The 23,764-nt window shown below is 37.9% G+C and overlaps 1 protein-coding gene across 5 annotated transcripts in view; it reads left to right on the top strand.

The window, feature by feature from the left end:
- TRANK1 (tetratricopeptide repeat and ankyrin repeat containing 1) overlaps positions 1 to 23,764 on the top strand; it is a 220,691-nt gene that overhangs the window by 56,091 nt on the left and 140,836 nt on the right. For all 5 annotated transcript variants that reach the window (XR_005218462.1, XR_005218461.1, XR_005218469.1 and 2 more), the window contains 2 exons: positions 13,414 to 13,584; positions 21,158 to 21,319. Coding sequence is in view for 1 of the 5 variants with exons in the window: in XM_037847084.1 (XP_037703012.1) it covers positions 13,414 to 13,584; positions 21,158 to 21,319 (333 nt within the window). In the remaining 4 variants the exon portion in view is untranslated. The remainder of the gene's footprint in view (positions 1 to 13,413; positions 13,585 to 21,157; positions 21,320 to 23,764) is intronic.

Genomic DNA, 23,764 nt, shown 5'->3' with positions numbered 1-23,764 from the left:
AATAATCAAAGATGCTAAAGATTAATTCCATAAATCATTCTTTTTGCCTATCCTTTTAGCATACAAGTGCGCACTATGGGTGTTTGTATGAATTAGAATACTTCCAATCAAAATTGTGAACTCCTATGACTAGGGGTATGTAAATTGACAAAAGGCCTGGGGGTAAAAAGATGAGAAGTAATTGGTAAATAGAAGACATCTGTCCATCAAGTTATATGTATCAACTTACTGAAGAGGTAGATTATTTAAAAGTCTCACGGAGCTAAGGTATTGAGTTGGACCTTAAAGTGATGTTTTAATTCATTATTTATTAAGATTATGATTAAGCAAATTAGAATGCTGGCTGTCACTGAATTTGTACCTTAAGGTTAAGCATTGGAAAGAAATGACTATGTTATAAAACGCACACAAAACATTATATTTTATGGTTCTACTATTTTGTTTGTTCCACTGTTTTCATAATTGGGGCAAGATAAGCGGTCCAATTTGTTTAAGAATGTTTAATGTACCCATAAACTGTCTGAATCAAAGATTTTTATTAATTTTTCTGCCAAACACAACATTGATTTCCATCTATAATTATTTTTTAAGATAAGAAACAGTAAGCCAATTGAAAAAAGAGTTGTGGCCTTGAGCATTACACTTTAACACATTGATTAATAGAAAAACCTGGAACATCATTGTAAGGATGTTAATCATTGTTAGCATTCGGCAGTGAATGGATGCAGCTTTATTGTGACTTCTCTAAAAATGCTTTGCTGCACCTAACACACTGCTGGTATGCAGTCTCAAAGTCAGAGCCATTCTCATTATAGGGTTCCTCAATAATGAGTTGTTTTTGTGGGTCATAGCTCACAAGCAGTTCAATTTTCACTTCGCAGTTTTTAATTTCACTACCTTTTCTATACAGATCTCTGATTCCTTTCATCCATACATAGTATATAACCAAATTGACAAAGTCTTCTTTGGTAACCTGCTGGGCAACTTGATTCATAGGATTATCATGCTGCTTCATGCAGTTTTGCCCTCGACCATCAGGAGGGTTTCCTCTCTCGTGTGGATGTTGCGGCACTGTCTATCCTCCAATTATCTGAAATATTTTGATCAGTTACAAGTTTTCTGAAAACTGCTTCTGCAATAAGTAATCAACAGATGTTACCCAGACATATAAAAAGCACTGGCTTGGACTCCTACGCTGCTATCTTGGGCGTAAAGAGAGGCACAGAGTGAGCTCCATGTGCTTTTTCAGTTTAAGTGTCTCCTGCAGGGATGAAGGGCTCAAGGACACGGGCTGCGTCTGTTCCCTCACTCATCACATGGTTAGTGAGTCCTTTATTTTGTGCCAAATCTTGTGCTAGACACTAGAGATAAACTGTGAACCAGATAACAGACATGGTGCTGCCTTCATCGTGCTTAGGATCGAATGCAGGAATCGCACCCTCACAAACCCACCAGGGTCAGACAGGCCACATAAATGAGTGAGACAGGTGCATGTAAGGAAAAGCTAGTGCTTTTGACACCGGCATAACTTGTTAGCCTCTGAATCAGGACAACCATGTTCACTCCCACGCAGCTCTCTGATGTCACTCATTTTTCTTAAAACTCACATATTTCTCAAGTCTTTGTTTTCTGTTTTAAATGGAGACAAGCACATTCGTTTCATAAACTTTTTTTAGGGCAGCTGGGATGATAAGTGGGAACAGACTCTCAGCCTGAGTGGAAGAGAAGTGACAGGCAGTGTGTGTGTGGGGGAGCTTGTATCTCATGCAACTGCCTCCTGGTGCTGATCATGGGAATCAGGCCATGCTGTCTTCTGATTTTTCAAGAGATTTAGGAAATAGGGATTTTTAAAAAATGTGAAATCTTTTTTTTTAATCTTCATTTTATTGAGATATATTCACATACCACGCAGTCGTACAAAACAAATTGTACATTCGATTGTTCACAGTACCATTACATTGTTGTACATTCATCACCTAAATCAATCCCTGACACCTTCATTAGCACACACAGAAAAATAACAAGAATAATAATTAAAGTGAAAAAGAGCAATTGAAGTAAAAAAGAACACTGGGTACCTTTGTCTGTTTGTTTCCTTCCCTTATTTTTCTACTCATCCATCCATAAACTAGACAAAGTGGAGTGTGGTCCTTATGGCTTTCCCAATCCCACTGTCACCCCTCATAAGCTACATTTTTATACAATTGTCTTCGAGATTCATGGGTTCTGGGTTGTAGTTTGATAGTTTCAGGTATCCACCACCAGCTACCCCAATTCTTTAGAACCTAAAAAGGGTTGTCTAAAGTGTGCGTAAGAGTGCCCACCAGAGTGACCTCCCGGCTCCTTTTGGAATCTCTCTGCCACTGAAGCTTATTTCATTTCCTTTCACATCCCCCTTTTGGTCAAGAAGATGTTCTCCGTCCCACGATGCCAGGTCTACATTCCTCCCCAGGAGTCATATTCCATGTTGCCAGGGAGATTCACTCCCCTGGGTGTCTGATCCCACGTAGTGGGGAGGGCAGTGATTTCACCTTTCAAGTTGGCTTAGCTAGAGAGAGAGGGCCACATCTGAGCAACAAAGAGGCATTCGGGAGGAGGCTCTTAGGCAAAATTATAGGGAGGCCTAGCCTCTCCTTTGCAGCAACCGTCTTCCCAAGGGTAAAGCCTATGGTAGAGGGCTCAACCCATCAAACCACCAGTCCCCTATGTCTGTGGTCATGTTAGCAACCATCGAGGGTGGGGTAGGCCAATACCCCTGCATTCTCTACAGGCTCCTCAAGGGGGCACTACATATTTTTTTCCTTTTTTTTTTTTTTTTTTAAACTTTTTTTTCTTTTTTAAATCAACTGTATGAAAAAAAAAAATTAAAAAAAGAAAACTTTCAATAAAAGAACATTTCAAAGAGACCATAACAAGGGAGTAAGAAAAAGGCAACTAACCTAAGATAACTGCTTTACTTCCAACCTGTTCCTACTTTACTCCAAGAAAGTTACCTAATAAAGCAACAAAAAAATGTGAAATCTTATGATTTAAAAATGTTGGCTCAAAATTAAACATGCCTGTGGGCTAGACATAGCCCGCGGCCTCTGGTTAGGAACCTCTCTTCTAGAGGGTCCTCCTAGGAAACTGCATTTTCCTCTCTTTTGTGTGTCCCAGGATGGGACAGTGGGGTTTGTTTTTTCAATGTTGTTTCCCAGTCCTCTGAGTCCCAGTTACCCACATCTGGGAAAAGCTGAGAAAAGGTGTCCTTGGGATATTTTTTTGAGCTTTAATAAAATGTAAATTTATATACCATACAGTTCACTTGTTTAAACTATACAATTCATTGGTTTTTAAGTATATCCAAAGAGTTGTATAACCATCAATCATCACAATCAATTTTAGAATATTTCATCACCCCCCAGAGAAACCCTGTACCCATTAGCAATCTCTCCCCATTTCCCTCCATCCTTCCAGCCCTTGGCAACCAACAATCTGCTTTCTGTCTCTATGGAATTTCCTATTCTGGACATTTCATCTAATTGAAATCATATAACTTCTGGTCTTCTGTGTCTGGTTTATTTCACTTAGCATAAAGTTTTCAAGGTTCCTCCCGTGTTGTAGCATCTATCAATACTTCATTCCTTTTTATTGCCAAATATTCTGTTGTACGGATAAACCATATTTTGTTTACCCATTCATTGGTTGATGTACATTTGGGTTGTTCCCAGATTTTGGTTCTTTTGAATAATGTTGCTATGAGCATTTGTGTACGAGTTTTTGTGTGGTAATATGTTTTCATTTTTCTTGGGAATATACCAAATATGGTAATATGGTAATTGTGCTTAACTCACCAGCAGCATATGATAGTTACAATTTCTCCACACCACATCCTCTTCAACACTTGTTATTATCTGTCCTTTTGATGTCCTATGATTTTAGTACCATCTTAAAGGCTGAAAATGTTTAACCACTTGATCTAAAAAAAAAAGAAACCCTGAATTATGTCATTTTCCAGTTTTCATAATATAAAAACTCCCACTGTGGCTGATTTTGAGCTATCAGCATAAAATCACCAAATGTGGAGTTGGAAAAAGACCTGCAGTAGCACAGTATAATATTTTATTTCCACCATATAGACAAATGTAAAGATAGATACAAAGAAACTTCAGCATAGATAATAGTGAAGTATGGTAAAATAATTAGGAAGTGATGACTTTTTAAAATATAATTTATTTTTTAGTTTAAATAATTTAGTTTTTACCAGTGACTGTGCAGTTGGCCCTTGTGAGTTGGTTTGAGCTGGTTCTAGGCTAACATTACCCTAGTAATTTATGGTTAAAATCTGTACCTCCAATCTCTGTGTTCCCCTTACAAATCCCCACACTCCAAATCCCTAAGAAAAAATATTTGATCTGCAAAGAAGCACATCTCTAGGTCTCTTGAGATCCAGGAGACTTGGGCAGTGTTTGAGTATTTTATGTACATACTTTGCCTTGAACACTAACCTGTACCTACTGATACCTTGGCAAGCATTCCATTTCCTGAGACTTTAGACCAGCTCTGTACAACAGAGATATAATGAGAGCCACATATGCAATTTAAAATTTTCTAGTAGTTATGTTAAAAAAGTAAAACAGGTGAAATCTATTTTTATAAGATATTTTATTTGACCCAATAGATGCAAATTATTATAATTTCTTTGTGTGTCTCATGCAACTGCCTCTTGGTGCTGATCAATATAAAATTTGAGATATTTTACATTTTTTTGTCCTAAACTTTTGAAATCCCACATGTATTTTACACTCTTTTAGTACATCTCAATATCGACTAGCCGCATTTCAAATACTCAGTTGTCTTAAATGACTAGGGGCTACCAGATCGGACCAGCATAGCTTTAGACTTTCTTATAAACACTGAAACCTTGCCAACTTTATGAAACTTGGAAGAACATACATGTGAAGTAAAGCAAGGGGCCTTTCTTTCTTCAGGTACATGTAAGCATGGTCTGGTCCCAGGGCCTCTGCTGAATGAGGCTTCAAGAATTCTCACAGGCTTCTCCTCCTTCCCTCCCTCCCTTTCCTCTTTTTCATCAGGGATTCAATCTTTTACTTTTTATTTTGTAACTTTCTATTTTGAGCTGATTTTAGACTTAGGTAAAGGTTGCAAAAATAGTACAGAGAGTTCCCTTTATAGCTCTCACCTGGTTTCCCGTGATGTTAACATCTTCCATAACACAAAGTTCAATGATCAAAATGAAGAAATTAACATTGAGACAATACTGTTAAGTAATCTACAGACGTCACATGCACTTCACCAGTTTTTCCACTAACATAGTTTTTCTGCTCTAAGATCCCACATTGCATTTGGTTGTCATGTCACCTTAGTCTCCTCCAATCTGTGACAGTTCCTCAGTCTCCTTGTCTTTTATGACTTTGGCCATTTTGAAGAGTACTGGCCAGGCATTTTGTAGACTGTCTACTAGGGTTTGTTTGATGTTTTTTCATGACTGGAATGAGATTATGCATTTTTGGTGATAATACTACAGAAATGATTATGTGTCCTCAGTGCATCATATCACAAGGGTTCACGTTGCTAATATGTCTTATTAGTGATGATGTTAACCTTGCTATTTGGTGAAGGTGTGATCTGTGGGTTTTCTCCATTGTAAAGATTCTATCTTTCCCTTTGTAGTTAAGAAATATCTTGAGAGGAGGTTCTTTGAAACAATGCAGATATCCTGTTTCTCCTCAAACTTCGCTCACTAATTTTAGCATCCATTGGTGGATTTTGTCAGCAACAGTTATTACTGTGGTCTTTATTTAATGTTGATTTTCTATTTCCCTCTTTCCTTCTAGATGTATTACTTGGAATTCTTCTGTAATGAAGAGCTGTCCCTTTACCCCATGTATTTATTTATTCAATTATTTATATCAGTATTGACTCATGGATATTTATTTTATTCTATGGGATAAAATCCAATGCTATCATTATTTATTTTGTTGCTAATATTGTTCCAGCTTTGGCCATTAGGCATCCTTCAGATTGGCCCCTTGTTCCTGCAACAAGTCCCCATTCTTTGTTGAGCACTTTCTTACTTTCTGTCACCTCAAGATCTCCAGGCACGTCTTGTATTTTCCCTACCCCTTCCCTGCAATCAACCACTTCTCCAGGGAGCTGTGATTCCTTTTATTGGCGAATGGTGTTTAGAAACTGAGATTGGGTATGTGGTGTGCATGTTTTGCTGGAGTGCCATTGCTCCTAGGCCTTCTCAGCAGACAGATCTAGGAAACATATGTACATATCCTAACCAGGGGTACACACACATCTGTATGTCCACAGCTGTCTGCCTATACTGATACCTCAGATTCCAGTCCAATACCTTTCCTTATTTGTAACTTCTCTCATCTACAACATATTTGCTTAATTGTTTGGTTCTAGGAATTTTAGACTTGCTAGCCCATATCCCTGTGACAAAGATATTTACTGACTAGATTAGACCATTTATGTCCAGTTCTTTTTTTTTTCTTTAACCTTTTAGCATCCAGTAAAGATATTAGGTTGGTTCTTTTCTTCCCTACTCTCTTTATGTGGTTCTGTTATTCAGTTGTAATACATTTAGGTTTTTTTTTTTAGTGTTTGTATTCCATTTTGGGATTTCCACCCCCAACCCATTCTGATTGGTTTTGTTTGTTTATATTTTGAGTATGTGAAGGCATGTGAAATAATATTACGGTTCTAAGGGTCTGAGCTTTACAGAAAGATATACTCAGAGAAGTGGCATTTCCTCTTCATCTCTGTTACCTCTGTTACCATTTCTCTCTCCTTTTCCACCCCTTTCACAGTCACTGCCTGTAGGAAATCAGTTTCTTTAGTTTCTGGCTATTCTCCCTTGATTTCTTCTGCAGAAAAGAGCAGATACATGTGTCTTTTCTTATATCTCTCTTTTAATTTTTACATAAAGGATCATAATCTGTAGATACTCTTTGGCATTTTGCTTTTCTCATTAACAGTATATCCTAGAAATTACTCCATATCAGTTCATTTGCATAAATGCATAAGAAGTTTTGTTAGATATTGTCAAATTGCCATCCAGAAGGGTAGTACCAATTTGCATTACCACCAGCAATATATTGAGAGTGCCTCTCTCCCCACAGCCTCACCAACAGGGTATATTGTCATATTTTAAAAATTTTGCCAGTCTGATAGGTGAGAATTGGTATCTCTGTGTTGCTCTAATTTACATTTCTTTAATTATGAGTGATTTGAATTTTTTCAAAATATGTTTGAGGACCATTTTTATATCATTTTGTGAAGTATATGTTCATGCTTTTTTCTCACTTTTCTACTAGGTGTTTGGTCCTTTGTTCCTCAGTTTTTTTCTTCTTCTTTTTTTTGTGTTTTGTCCCTCAGTTTTTAAGAATTCTTTTATTCATTAGTTCTTTATCTATTGTATCTGTTATGAATACTTTCTTTTAGCTTGTCAGTTGTGTTTTGACATTGGTCTTTTTTGCCATGTAATTTTTTTCTATTTATATGTCAGATGTTTTAATCTTTTGTTGCCCCTGGATTTGGGGTCAGAGTTAGAAAGCCTTTGCCTACATCAAGGAGGAATTCACCCATAATTTTTTTCTAGTGCCTGGTTTCAGTTTTTACATTTAGATCTCTATTCTATTGGAGTTTAATGTATGATATGAGATAGGAAACTAGTTTTATCTTTTTCCAAATTGCTACCCAGTTCTTTCAATACCGTTTATTAAAAAGTTTTGTCTTTACCCTAGTGATTTGAGATGCCACAATTCTGCACTTTCTGTTCTATTCCACTGGTCTTTGTTTATTCATGTGTTAGATGCCTCTTTGAATAATCTTTTTAAAAACTAGTTTAGAAATTGAAAGTACACTTAACATCCACTAGGCTATAATAAAAAAAAAACAGACAATAATAAGTGTTAACTAGGATGTGGAGAAATTGGAACCCTCTTGCATTGCTGGTTACCAACTCTGAAAAAAGTTTGTCAGTGCCCCAAAAAGAAATAGAGTTGAAGTATATATTGAATTATGTCTCCCACAAAAACATTTTCAAGTCCTAACAAGTCCTCTGGTCCTGTGGCTTTGAACCCACTTTTAAACAGGATCTTTAAAGATGTTATCAGTTAAGTGAGGCTAAACTGAATCAGGGAGGGCCTTAACTGAATATGGCTGGGTCCTTATAAGCAAAGGAAATTCAGACCCAGTCAGCAGGAGGTGTGAGGAGGAGACAGAAGGAGGCAGATGACCCTGTGACAGAGGCAGAGACTGAGTTATGAGCTGCCAGGAAGCCACCACCAGAATGCTACAGATTTTGGAGAAAGCATGGCTGCTGATACCTTAATTTTGGACTTCTAGACTCCAAAACTATAAGACAATAGATTTCTGTTGTTTAAGTCAACCAGTCTGGGATATTTGTTATAGCAACCCTTGAAAACTAAGACACCATATAACCCAGAAATTCTACTCCTGGGTAGATATCCAAGAAAACTGAAAACATATTCATGCAACAACTTGTACACAAATGTTCATGACAGAATTATTCATAATAGCTAAAAAGTGAAAAACTAAAAGTCAATCAGTTGGTAAGTAGATAAACAAAATGCGGTATATCCATCCAATGGAATATTATTTGGCCATAAAAAAGAATGAATTATTGATACATGCTGCAACATGTGAAATAAACCATACATAAAAGGTCACATATTTCATGATTCCATTTATATGAAATATCCAGAATAAGCAAATCCATAAAGACAGAAAGTAGATAAGTGGTTGCTAGGGGCTAGGGAGTTGGGGAAATGGGGAGTGACCGCTAAAGGGTATGGGGTTATCTTTCTGGGGTGATGAAAATATTTTGGAATTCAATTGTGGTGATGGTTGCACAACTTTGTGAATACACTAAAATCCACTGAATTATGTACTTTAAAAGCATGAATTTTATGGTATATGAATTATATCTCAATAAAAAATTTTCAAAGGCAAAAAATTAAAAATGCATGCCCTTTGAAAAAAAATTCAAACAGTTCAAAAGGATATATGATAAAAAGTTAAGTCCCATTTGAATGGAAAACAATGCCCAGAGAATATTCTTTTGCATACATCTTTGTGAACCCATAGGAATGGGTATATGTTGGATGATTTCCTAGTAGAGGAATTGCTTGTTCAAAGCATTTGAAGATTTTATTTATTTGAATAAATTTTAATTTAGTTTTAATTTTAAATTTTAAATAGCTTACAGTAAAAAATTAAAAAAAGTACCAAACATATAGGGAGAGTCTATTCTACCTCTGTCCTTTAGCCACCCAGAAACCAGTGTTACCAATTTCTTATGTTTTCTTAAACAAATATTTTATGCATTTACAAGTAAATATAGTTGATTGTCATTATTTGCCATAGTTATGTTCTATGAGGTTGCTGCAAACACTGAACTAGTGTACACTGAACCATTACTACTAGGAGAAATACAGAGTTAGGTCCCTGTGAACCTCTGGTCACAATATTTTTGTCAACCTATCAATACATACTTTGTTTTATGCTTGCTTCTTTTCAAAGACACCTTATTTCATAAATACTGCTGCTTTGTTAACAGTGAACTCACAGCCACCAGCGCTGTAATTTGTGCCTTAATGAAGTTTATCTAACACACATCTTTTCTCCATATGGCATAGCACAGCCTTCTTGTGCATAGGAGTACTGGACAGCAGTTTAGCACCTTGCTAAATGTGAAGTCACCAATAAAAAGCACAACACTGTGAAAAAAGTGGTACCATGAAAGGACCCTTGTTTACAGTATGAGTGCTGAAACAAGAAGGCAGAATGTTGCCTACTTTCACCTCAGCTGGGAAAATATGCATCAGGCTACTCAAAAGTTTTTGCCCCTTTATGCACGACCTTGAATAACTTTGTAAGCATTGTGAGCATTGATTTTGGGGTTACAAATAAATTTTAGCAAGTAAGCAAATTTGAAAATATGGAATCTGTAAGTAATGAGGATTGACTGTACATATATACAGTTTTAAGAGGTCAGCTTACTGGTATGTACATTTTAGATTTTGGTGGCTATTGCTAACTCGAACCCCAGAAAAGTTGCCCCACCAGTGTATGAGATTATCTCCATCTTGAGTACTTTTTTTGGTACATAGGGAGGCAAGAATCTCCAAATTCTTTAATGTCACCTGATTTTCAAATCCATCATTTGAAATAATTGCAACATCAGTAGGACCTTAGAAATCTTCAGTTCTGTTGGCTTTTTTGGTTGGTGCTGATTGTTATGATGGTCCCACTGGCTGTGGAGCAGAAGCATTTTGACAAGCCCAAGGATGCAGAGCCTTGGGGAATCACCAGAGCAGTGGGGCTTGAAGCCTAGAGTTGAAGGGAGGATGGATTGGGACTAGTTAACCTCTCTTGGTTATAAGTTACAGACACCTCAAATTGAAAGGGAATATTTTGGCTTATATGACTGAAGAGTCCATAGTTTTTGTCCAATGTTTTATCCAGTGTTCAGGAAACTGTCTTACCTCTCAGCTCTTTTTAGTTCTGTGTTATATTCATGCATAAGCAGGCTCAGCAAAAGAGGATACCTTCTGCCAGTGTTTCAGTAAAAGTCCTGGGGTTGAGTCTCAGTGGCCTGACTTTGGTCGCATGCTCCCAATGAACCAATCACTAGAGCTAGAAGGATGGAATGATTTGATTGGCCAAGCAGGGGTGAGGGGTTGTCCCTGGAGCTGGGGGAGGGTGGGGCAATGGTGGCGGATGTAGTGGTGGTGATGGAAGTAGGGTGTGTGCCTGTCTGCTGTCAGCCTGTTAAATATTTCTCATGAGTGATGTTATTTTCATCTCATAAAAAAGAACTTGTAGTACTAATTAAGATCCCAGATGAGATTAGCTACAATTGTTCTTATTTTGGCTCTGTTACTGAAAATATACAAAGGTAGCAATGGTAGTTCCTTGCTTTACTGATTTGTGAAAAAATGGTAATATCCTAACCAACTTTTGAAGAATTTAAAAATTAAGAAGATAATGTCTATTGGAGTCTTGAGAAGGAAGTGTACATATAAAACCAAATTGATGGTATCATTTAATGCTCAGAAGGTAGTTGTCAGCAATTGTTTTTAGTTGTATGGATTTATACCCTATATTATTATAGGATATTATGGAATGTATATTATACATATTACATGTTTAGAAAAAAATAGACTAAGAATGGGAGTGAGGTGCTTTCTCAAAGAAAGTCTAGAGTTTTGTTATCAGGAAAAGGGGGAGGTATGCTGGTCAGGAAAAAAAAGTCTAGTATGGGAGTGGTCTTCAAATTTTGCTTCCTTAACCCCTTAAGAACATTGAAGACCTGTGTACCTCTTCACATATTTTTAAGTTAATGTCTTGAATTTCTTATATGTGAGTATAAATGATTGTAAGAAAAGGTAATTCTCAGAATTTTTTACATGTTGATATTTAAAAATAAACCTATTATTTCACTCCTTTATTTGTATCTAATAGACTATAAATACCTCAGCAATTTGATATCTTTCATCTTCCATTAAAAATTATAGACAAGTTCTTTAACAGTTGAACATATCAAATTGTGCATTCCTGTTTTTGAATTGTATTTCCAGTTTACTTCCTGCAAAGAAGTTTGTCCTAATGCATTTTATGCTCAGAAGTCTTTCAGTCATTCATTGATACTCTTCTGTCACAAAAATACTTACATAACTTTAAATTAAAACTATTTCTGTGATTGTAAGAGTCTAAGGGTTAATTTTTTTCTTGATTGCATTATCACTATAATTGTTATTACTATGGAGCTTATCAAAACAACATAAATATATTACAATTTCTATAAACAATTATTAAATATAAAACATAAAATTTTGGTGGGAGTAGATGGTAGTGGGGATTGTATTGCTTTTTAAAAAGGAGCCTTGTAGGCATCAGTTCTAATTGCCTAGTTGTCACTCCAGTTGATGCCTTGGAGATCAAGAGTTTTTATCTTCTTTGGGAAAGTACACTATAGTAATTTAATTTAGGCCATGCAATAAATCACTACTTAGTGACTTAAGCAACCCACATTTATTAGTGCATAGTAGATTAGAAGTCTGGAATAACATGACTGAGTTCTCTACTCAGTGTCTTGCAAGGCTGAAATCAAGGTGTTAGCTGGGGCTGCAATCTCATCTGGATTTTTGGGTCCTCTCTCAAGCTCATGTGGTTGTGGCAGAACCCAGTTCCCTGTGGTTGTAGGACTGTGGTCTCTGTTTCCTTTCTGGCTGTCAGCAAGGGGCCACTATCAGCCTATGAGGCCACCTACATTTCATGCCCCATGGCCCCCTCCACCTGCAACACCAGAAGTAGAGGATTTTTTGCACATCAAATCCCTCTCAAACTTCAAATCTCACACCTCTGACCTGTAGGACTCATGTGATTACGTCAGAAGCACCTGTCTTAAGTGACTGATTTGGGACCTTAATTACGTTTGCAAAGTCTCATCACAGCAGCAACTAGATTAGTGTTTGAATAACTGCGAGAAGGTGTTTGTACACCAGGGCCAGGAATCTTGGGGACCATCTTAGAAATTTGCCTACCACAGTAGGTACCTGATGGGTAAGAAGGATGTCTTTATTATTTTGTTTATTTTTGTAAAATGAGAGAAGGGCATTTGTGACAGAGGAGATGGGGATGGAGAACACCATGAGCAGCATGATACCTGGAGTAGAGGAGGCTTTTTGGGCTGTGAATTTTAGGAAAGTGTATGTATGGAAGTTGGGTATCAGGCATTGGTTCTTTTAACATTCCGTGTCCATGTAAGTCTTTGTGTACCCCAGGAACATACGTGTTCCATTCTGAAAACTGTTGCATCCATGAACAGAGCCACTTTGATGCTTGGCAAATGGATAACATCAGAGCAGCGAATGGAGCTGGCAGCCAGAGGATTGGAGAGGGGAGGGTAGTAGCAGTAACAACCAAAAGACCCCAAAGCCAAAGCAGTTGCCACTTTCTTCTCCTGTCCCGAGACTGGCTTTTTTTCCTGGAAGAATATCGTGTTTCCTCTCTAGGGAATAAAGAAATCTGAAGTCACAGCTTGCTGTTATCCATACAGCTGTAACTGTTGCTAAGTAACCAGATTCCCCTTCTCCTTGCTTGTCGCCAGGGAGAGGGGAGAAAGGTAGAGAGGCACACTCTACTGAACCTCTTAAAAGCTATTGTCCTTCTTGCTCCATACAGGACTCCCTGCTTTGGGGAGCTGGGTGGACTACCCAGACTTGGACGTTTGGGTTTCATAAACAGAGGGACTGTAGTCCCCTTGCCCGGGCTGCCTGGGCAGGGAACTGGGGGAAAGAGCACTCATGGGGACATCTCCCTATGGCAGGAGCCATGATGATCCCTCCTTCCCATTTTGGTCTGACTTAGGACAAGTGGAGGATGTGCAGATGCTCCTGCGCTTTGGGGCAGACCCCACCCTGCTGGATCGGCAGTCCCGGTCAGCTGTGGATGTCCTGAAGAGGAATAAGAACTTCAAAGCCATCGAGAAAATCAACAGTCACTTGGAAAAGCTGGTTACGTGTTCCAAGGACCCATCAGGTACAGCTTCCAATGAATTAACATTTGGAGGGGGTAAAACTGGTTCTGTGATACTGGATAGAAATCATTTTCCTTTTCTTAGTACACATAGATGGAAGTGTGTCTCCTAATCTTTGGAAAAGTTATTTTCTTTCTTTTAGAAAGATAGAATGGGCCAGCTCTCATTTGGAGAGTATCCATGACATTCTAAGAACTTTATCAGGTCCACCTTTGGACAGGATGGGTGATTTTTGGACACCCAGTACAGACAGTATGAGTGATTTTTTTCCCCCATGTATGCACACAGCAAAAAAGAAAAAAAAAATCAGACAGGAGATAACAAAAATCAAGCCTACTCCCCAGAAATAACCACTGTCAGCAATTTAAAGTATACTATATCTATGCTTCTTGATTTATCAGTTTGGGACAGTATCTAATGACTGACTGTTGTATAAGATAAAGTGCTTGGTGCCACTTGTTGAATTTTGTGTAGTCATTTTATTTGTATCATTTATATTCTATTCCTCAATTCTGAATTTTCCATGCTTCATCTATAGGTCTATTCTAAAAATTGAAAACCAGTAAATGGCGTTTCCATGGTATTATGATTATATAAATGTTACTCTTCCTACAACTAGTTGCATGGCTGGACCCAGAGAAAAGAAAATACCACCAAATGTCTTGAAAACTTTGCTTTTAAATTGGAAGTTTTTCATATGTTCTAGTTTCTAGTTTAATGGAACACTTTTTATTTTCCTTCTCATACTCATACTTAATTCTTGTGACTCATGTTGTCATCTTAGGTTTCTTCTTGCTCTCCTAGAGTATCTATTAAAATAACTTTTTAATGGCATAGGCATGGATAGAAGACTTATGGAATTCTTGCATTCTTGAAAATGTCATCTTCATTGAAAATTTGGCTGAAATAGGCATTGTATTTTGTCAATTCTAAGTTGTACTTTTTCACATTTTCATTGAAATTGTCTTTGTCACATTGTCTTTGAAATTGGGATATAGCTTATAATCAATCACTGGCATGTCGTATTTTAGTTGGCAGCTTTTCTGATATGTCCAACAAATCCAAGGCATCTTAGATTTATAAATATGCTATAAAACCTTGTCCCACAAAACTTTGAAGATATTGTTTCATTGTCCCCCTGCCTTTGCAAGTGATTAGAAGTCTGATATTAGTCTCATGTTTTCCCCTTTTTTTTTTTTTCCATTTTTAGGACTTTTTCTGTCCTTAGAGTTCTGAAATTTTACTGGGATGTATCTAGTTATGGATCCTTAATCATTTGTCTTGCCTGACACTAGTTGGCCCCTTTCAGTCTGTCTGTCTGAGCTCAGGGAAATTATCTTCGTATTATTTTGCTCCCCTACAAAGTCTTTTTTTTCAATATCTGCCACTACTATTAAATAGATGAGGCTCCTGAACTTGTATTTCATGTCTCTCTACTTTTCCCTAATATTTTGTTTCCTCTTTCCTTTCTTCTTTCCTTTTAAGATCTTTAGCTTGGTCTTCAGCTTTTCCATTTATAATCAGCTTGTCCACTGAATTTTTTATTTGAGAAATCATAGTTTTAATTTCTAAGAATTTTCAGTGTTTTGTCTGTAGCATCTTGTTCTTTTGTACATTTGTCATATTCTCTTGAATCATACTTACGAATATTAACGAGAGTTGTATTGTTTTGTTTTTAAGAATCGTCTCTTCTTTTCCCTGAATTATTTCTGTTTCTTTTGGGGTTAATTGACTCACTTTCTTGCTTCTCTTTTGTGCTATTTCTTTCCCCCAATTATCTGCTGATATTTGGGTGGTTTCGTATTTATGAATGAAGGACTGGATTGATTAATACCACGTAGGTGGATAGGGTATATTTTTCCTGCAGTTATATAGATGTGTTTCCCCAAAAGGCCTCCCTCCCTTGAATGGGGGATGTGTAAATGGGCAGCAAGTTGAATGCAGCCTGTAGGGGGTGTGTGTTGAGGTCGGGATGTGAGGGAGACTAGGGATTGTCCCAATTACCAGAAAAAGAAAAATTTTGTGTGAGGGAGATTGAAGCTGCTTTTCATTTGCCACTCCTCTCTCCCTACAATTTATGGTTCATTTTATTTATTTATTTATTTAAAATATTTTTTGTCATTTCTGTGAGACCATAAGAATAAGGGGAGACAACTGTGTTTGCTGAGTCTCTGTTTTGCATGGCTTTTCTTTCAAAGCTGTGACATAGCATGTTTGGTCTTTAAATGAACTCGTTTTAAAGAATTCTGATTTTTTCTCTAAGATAGTGCAATTGTTAAATCTTTATGAACTGTTTTTTGGGAATTCAAAAGTCTGTAATTTCAGTCCACTTTTTGGGAAATGAAAACTAACCAAGCATGTGTCTCTGCCAATGAAATTCCAGGTTTTAAAATAACAGCAACAAGAAATGACTACTAGTTACTGGTAGGAAATGGCTGATTTGCTTGGAAATTTATCTTTTATGAATTCTAATCTTAATTCTTGGAATATTGTTACGTCTATATGTATGCTATATTTAGTGTTATCATCTTTAGTCTGTCATTCATTTTTGTTTAGTTTTTTATGTTTTGATTTTTAAATTTCCTTGTATAATAGAATCTTTGAATATCTGCTGAGATATTTGAAAGCACCTCATCTTCTCATATAGTATGCTGTTCTCCCTTCCTCTCTTGCTCTTTTTCACCAACTTACTCTGTGGCCCAGGTTTGAAACCAAGAGAAGAGATTCATTAGAATCGAAACTTGTCTCTTTTTACATATTAGAATCCAACTGTACTTACTTGGCAGAAAAGTATAGATGAGAGGGAATGCACATGGTTCAGGGTCTGGCCATTTGGCTCACTGTCTTTTTTTTTTTTTTTTTTTAACAGATAAAGTAAATTTTAAATGAGTTAAGACAAAATAAACTTTACAAATAACAAACAATAAAAGGCTCAGTGGCTAAAATAGATGGTAAGCAACATTTAAAGGGGTCAGCACCATCATGGTATCTCAGTTGGCTTACACGTTAAAAAGAAATTTTCAAAGAGCAATTTCACAGAAATTGGGTGATGTGGATGCAATCAAGCCTAAAGCCCCTAATACTCTCATTGGTAAAATTTATTGGATGTTTGATTAGCTTTAAAGTTTTCCGGACCATTGACCATGAAGGCTTCCCTGTCATCGTAGAGTAATAAATTGAAAGACTATAGAAAAACACTGAGTCAAAAAAGTGAAAAAAAAAAACCTGAAAAACGTCGTGAAAGAGTAGGATGACAGTTATCAGGAAGTACCAGCAAATCAGAAGCTTTCTGTATTTCCTAGCACCAGAACCCTTGTTAAATTCAATCTCTGAATATGTGCTGAACATCACTGTCCCTTTAATACATTCATACTTCTGTGAAGAGTTTTTAGCATACATTTTGATGCTAAGATTTTGTCAGTTGCACCAACTTTAAAACCTAAGGTGAGGCTAGGAGATCTTTTTAGACCAGCACCATCCAATATAATTTTCTGTGATGATGGGAATATTCTGTATCTGCTCTATCCAATGTGATAGCCAGGTAGCCACATATGGTTATGGAGCACTTGAAATGTGGCTTCTGCAGCTAAAGAACTAAATTTTTAATTTGTACACAGCACTTACAGACTTTAGCCACAGAAAGGTCTTCCCATCCAGAGCAGTAGCTGAGAAGACAGTGGGAGGGAGTCACAGGAGAGGGCTCTGGGCCATGGGAATGAAAGTGGATCCACTTTTTTCTGTGGACCTTGGCACCTCCCCATCTGCATCCACTTACAGGTCAGACAGTATCCTGGGGAAGAGCTGCCACAGTGGGGTTTATACCCTTGTTCATGACCAAAGAGTCTGACTTGATGGCTCTTGTTTTCTACATCTCCGGTTCTGAGTAAAGCTCTATTAGGACACTAGTTTCTTGCACCCAGATGAATGAACATTCCAACTTTGCAGACTAGGATGAAAGATGCGTGCTCCTTTGGCTCTTCTTGGAGGTCACTGTTCCCCATTTTAATGACAATGCTGGTGATGGTTTCTTTGGATAGGACTGCTTTGGGCATCTTGGTGATAAAAATTTCAGCCTGAAAAAGAAAGGATTTTGCTGAAGATTTCTGCCTTTCTCTACACCAGTGCTTCCCCAATGCTAAGGTGCAGACAAATCATCTGGGAACCTGTTAAAATGCAGATTCAGCAGGTCCAGGGAGGAACCTGAGAGTCCTTATTTCTCACAAGCTGCCAGGGGACGCCAGGGACCACAGTGACCAGCAAGACTCTAATGCTAAATAGCCACAATTTGTCTAGCTGTCTTTACTTGCCTCTCACGGTCACCACCAGGTGGCAGCATGTCCGCTTCTCTAGTGATGTTGCTTCTTGACTCCTCTTTCGTTAGGACCGAGAACAAGATTTGAGCCTTTGTCTTTCTCACAGTTGCTTGTAATCATTTCTCTCTGATTGCCTAGGACATGGTATTTTAGATGAGTTCAAATCCAGGCATTGAAGCCTTGTCTCTCTGGTCCTTCAGTTGGGAGCCAGGTTTCTGCTCTGTGCTCATGCAGCATCTAGCAGGCGCTGCTGGCACCACTCAGTACACGGCACATTCTCTTCGTCTCTCCCATAGACTGGGCCTGTGACTCAGAGGCTATAACCTGTAATCTTCGCATCCCTCAGCACTGAGACAATAAATGCAGGTATGGACAGTGACTTGAAGGATGTCCATAATATTCATTCCTTATTATAAAAGCAATATATTTTTCTTTTAGAAAATTTAGAAGATGTAGGAAAAGAGAAACAAAAAAAATATGAACTCTTGATAAGCCCACCTCCTGGAAAATAAAATTAATATTTTTGTGATTTGGTAATTTAGCTTTATTTCATGCATTTATTGTTATATTTTTTATTTTCTTTTATAAAAATGGAATAGATATATATACTTAAATTGACAAGATTGTGTGTAATAAATTTCCCAGTTTTTCCTTTTATAGCTTGAATGAAAGATTTTGGGCAAAAAAGAAATCTCTCTTTTTGAAATGATTTTTTTATATTTTCGAATACTGAGCACTATTGCAACTTCTGAAGATCACTTTTACTTTTAAATTAATTTACAATCTTTTTATATGTCTGCTATAATATATGCATTGTAGAAAAATTTTAAAATTATAGTCATGTATAAAAACAAAAAAATTACTGTAATTACACTTTGGCATATTTTTATCCAGTCTTTTTTCTTTTTTTTTTTTTAGTACTTACGTAGTCATCTTTCTTTTTTAAGAAATCTAACTCTGCTTTTAATGTACAAACAACTTTGTTTCCTGATATTTATTATGTCTCTTATTTAAGCTTGCAGAAAATTTAGAGAAAACAAAGAAGTTCACGGTAATATACAAGTCATGCACAGTCTTCCTACCAAAGGATTCCATTGTCAATATTTTAGCACATTTTGTTTGGTGCATTTTTGAAGTGTTGCTATTCTCTGGTTTCTTCCTAATGTTTTGAGCTTTCTCTGATCTTCTATAACTTCCTTCTTAACTAGGCTGAACCACATAATCATGCATTTATTATACAGCTGCATCTAATTTTCTCTATTGTCAAGCTTAGTATGTTTCTGTTCAATTTCAAGTGACTTTTGTACTAAACTCATTTTCCAGGGGGAAGTATGATGTTCCCAAAAAGCTTTTAATGACATGGGGCAGGGAGCCAAGCAGTAAGTTTCCACTGGCTTGATAGTGAAGGAAATTCCTCCTTTACTGAGACTCCTAAATTTCTATACTGTGAGTTTTTATTGTTTTCTGTGTATTCACAGGTATTTTAGGAAGAAAGTAGGAGGGGTGAGTCCAGGAGTACCTTGTTATACCTGACATATTTTTTGTGTGTGTGTGTGTTTGTTTGTTTTGTTTTTTATTTTTGCTAAGGTGATGTGGGTCTTCCTTTGCCATATGTTTCCCATTTTCTCTTCCCTGGAGGATGGTACTATACGGATTCTCCCTCTGCTTGGTACCTGCAGGTCTCTTGATTAGAGGGCAATGGACATTTGTCCCAGAGGTTGGGTTTTGCATGTGTGTATGTCTCTGTGTGTGTTTCTGGTGTTGTGACTTGATTTGTTGAAATGTGATCCTGGAGTGTATCAGTAGGTGTAGCAGATGGTGTTGATTCTCTGCATGGATCCCTTTGAACCTCTTTCACCATTCCTGTGTGCTCCCTGACATGGGTGTGCTTTTATTTTTAAAAGCCAGCACCTAAGGCTTGTTCTCAAGGAGTGCCTTTGGGTTTATGGAGCCTGCTTTGCTGATACTCCTTCAAATTTAGATCCTCCAAGGCAGCCTGCAGCCAGTGGCTGCTAGCTGTGAGAGTATAAAAGCCCAGTTCCCTGCTGTGGCTGAGGACAGCTCCGAGGTGTGACTCGCTCTCTGTCGCTCCCCGGTGGGATCAGGCTGAGGCCGCCCACTGTGGGGCTTTGCCTGAGATCGCACCCTTGCTTGGTTTTCTTCCCTCCCCTGGGCTGCTTCCCCCACACACTTGCCCGGACTCTGTTCAGTTTAATTAACTACTTGCACAGAAATCCTTTACTTAGGGTCTGCTTCTGGGAAACCTGACTGAAGATAGGATACCTTTTTTTTTTTCTTTTTAAACCATCCATCTCTTTTTAAATGTTCCCACTTTAGTAGAACATGACATTGAGCTTTCATTCATTTCTTCAAAAACAGGACAGTATTTCTGCTGCGTATCAGGCCCTTTCCATTTGGTGTGAAAACGAATGTCCGGTTATGTTCCCTTATCTGTCCAGTCATATTTCATTTTAACCAAGAGAGCTTTTTCTGAGTACAAAATATGATACCAAATAAAAAGTTTACTCTTTTCCAGCACTCCACCAATGAGTATTATCTAATCACTTCTACTTTCTTAAATAAGTTGAACCAAGGGGGTATTGTCTTCCCTTCTTTGGCCATAGACATGGCTTACTCTTGGATTTTTCCACTTGCCAGTATGATGGAAAAGTTCGTGGGGCTGGCATGTAGTTGGATGTTGCCATTGCACTAAGCTGTCCTGCTATCACGTCCCTGAACTTTTGATCAGTTATCCAGTACTGCATAACAAACCACCCCAAAGCTTAGTGGCTTAAAATAACAAGCATGTACTTCACTTACAATTCTATAGGTCAGCAATTTAGGTTGGGCTATTCTTCTGGTCTTATTCAAGTGTCTGTGGTCTTTGCTGATCTTGGCTGGGCTCTTTCACATTTCCGGGCCTCAGCTCAGACAACTGGGCTGATTCCTCTGTGTTCTGTGTTGTCTCTCATCCTCCAGCCGGCTAGCCTGGACTTGTTTACATGGTGGAGGCCCGGGTCTCAAGACAGCCAAGAGAAGAAACCAAGGCCTCTTGAGGCTCAGGCTCAAAATGGCCCCCAGATCACACCCACTGTATTCTATTGGTCACAGCAAGGCATGAGGCCAGAATCAAAAGAGAGGAAATAGGAGCTACAAAGTCACATTACAAAGTGTATGGATACATGGAGGGGGTGGAAGGTTGCAGTCAGTTTTGCGGCTGCAATCTCTGTATTCAGAAGCACCACCTGATGTTATTTTGCAGGACTGAGCAATGGTGATGGACCCACCAGTGAGAGCGACATTTTTCAGAAGGCCTCTGAGCAACTGGTGAAGTACATGAACTCAGGAAACCAGTCACTGCATAAAAACTTTATGAAGCAAGAAATAGTTCAGAGGTTCTTGCGCCTCCTTTCTTCTCTTCAAGGTAAATTTTCTCACAACATTTGAATGTGTTGGAGATGATTTATGCTCATGAGAACTTTTCTAATATATTTTCTAAAAGTAAATAAAAATAAAGGTAATGCATCTAATGTAAAACATTCAAACAATTAAGGCAGATTCTTCAGTGAAAAAATGTATCAACCTCTGTTACTATTTTTCGAGTATACTTCTAGAATTATACAACCATTTTTTAAAGTATTACAGATGCCTCTCTCCTCTGCAGATATTTTCTAATGTTGGCATATGAAGTTATTAGATAGTTTAATCAGGAAACTTTCACAAAAGATACAAACTGATAATTAGGGATCACTCTAGAAGTCCTAAATAGGTGGTATTTAGTATTGTAAAAATTGATAGTATGTAAAGCATTCAACTTGGACCATTCGTGGGACAGGAAAGCTTGGCCAGAGGAACCAAAAGTGCTTTTCAGAGTATGTAGCAGATTATGGTGGTTAAGGCCTGGAATTCTGCATTCCAGTCTCGCTGCACAACTGACCAAATCTGTGACCTTGAGCCAATTACTTAACCTCTTTAAGCTTCAGTTTTCTCATCCTTGCCTTAGTTGGGGAACTAACTTCATGAGATAATTGATGTAAAGCACTTAGTCCGGTGTCCTGCTGTTAGGGTGGGTAGAGTGAGGCTAGGTTGCAAGTCTGGTCCTTCTTTCTTGGATATGAATGGCTCAAAGATAAATAGCACATTGAAGACTCTAGGATGGGGCCACCTCATATGGGATCTATTAGATGTGAAAACCACATTTAGGGAGACTTTGGCTTTTGGACATCATGTCATCTGACCCATGACTCTTGGAAACTGTCCTCATTTATACTTGGGGTTATGAAGCTAAAACATGGTTTTTGGTGTTTGGCAAAATCTCATATGAGGTACAAGGTAGGAATGGTACTTTTGGAAGGTTCTTCTGTGTGTTTTGGTTGTGCTCCCACACTTTCTTTGTTTCTCTGTGAGTATTTATATGTGTTGGTATGGATATCTTTTTCGCTCTGTTCCTTGCTTTTTATCTCTTCTGAAGGTCTTCCCCCAACTCTCTTCCAGCATCTCTTATCCACCCAACTCTTTTGACTTTTTTTTCTGTCTTTCCCTTTTTCTCTCTCATTAGTTGGCCATAGAATAGTATAGTTACAACTGCTTCTAGTGGAAATGATAGAAAAACAGGCTCAAATTGGCTTAAACTCACAAAAAATCCTTTTTCCTGACTCTCATAATGGAAATACCCAGGATAGATCTGGCTTTAGGCACAGCTGTATTCAGGGATTTAACCAGTGTCAACAGGACCCAGTGTCTCCCATCTCCCAACTCAGCTGTCCTCAGGTCGGCTCCCATCTCAGACTCCCAGCGGAGACAAGACGGCTGCTGGCTGATCCGGGTCTCCAACCTCCGACTTTGTTCAACATTTCTGTAGCTGTGGATCCATCTCTCTCAGTGGTGAACAACAGTCCTAGGCCTCAATTTTGTACGTGATGCGTACCCCTGAACTGATAACTGTGGTCAGGGGGATGGAGAGTCCTGACTGGCTTAGGCCCAAATCATGTGTTCTGCCCCCTCCCTGCCACATGGAATGGTGAGTGCAGGAGGGTGTGAGAGTGCTGTTATCAGGAGATGAGTGGAGACTCTGAGGGAGAAAAAGTGCAAACACCAATTACAAACATTTTATTTTATACTTTCATTTTGCTGATGCCTGTTAAAATAAGATGACAGAACAGTTTGTATTTAAACATTTTTTTCTTACTTAAAAAGGAATATTCATTTAGAAAACTGAAAAATATGGAAAGCAAGAGCTAGCAAATCGAATCATATTGCTCTTTGTTTAGCTGACCCTTGATTTCTTCCCTTCTTCTCTTCTTCTCTGCTTTCTTACTAGAAGGGCTGCCAGACAAAACACAGGATGTCCCATTGAATTTGAATTTCAGATTAACAATGAATAATTTTCTTCAGTATAAGTATGTCCCAGATATTGCGTAGGACATAGTTATACTAAAAAATTGTTTGTTGTTCATCTGAAATTAAAATTTAACTGTCATCCTATAATTTTATTTGCTAAATCTGGTACTCTGCTTACTGAGGATCTGTTGAAAGAGTTTTTCACCTTTAACACAACCATTATCCTGTTTCTAGACATCAAAGATTAGATGGAAATACGTAACATGAAATAAAGAATTGGGGGATAAACTGTCTTCTCAATGTTACCCTGCAAACCCTTGACTTTTGAATTACTCTTAGTATCTCCCAGTATTGCAATGTTCCTTAAACAAGAGATACTCTTGATATTATGCAAAACTTAAGCCAGGCTTTTGCCCTTTGGATCTTAGGAAAATACCCTGAGCTCAAGTGTTCTATCTTAAAACACAGTCATCATTTTGCTCACCTCCTGGGCCAGGCTCTGGACTCTCCATCTGGTATTTCTAACCTT

This window comes from Choloepus didactylus, chromosome 1 (genome assembly GCF_015220235.1).
Source record: "Choloepus didactylus isolate mChoDid1 chromosome 1, mChoDid1.pri, whole genome shotgun sequence".
Lineage (NCBI taxonomy): Eukaryota > Metazoa > Chordata > Mammalia > Pilosa > Megalonychidae > Choloepus > Choloepus didactylus.
This window is presented reverse-complemented; position numbering and strand designations above follow the sequence as displayed.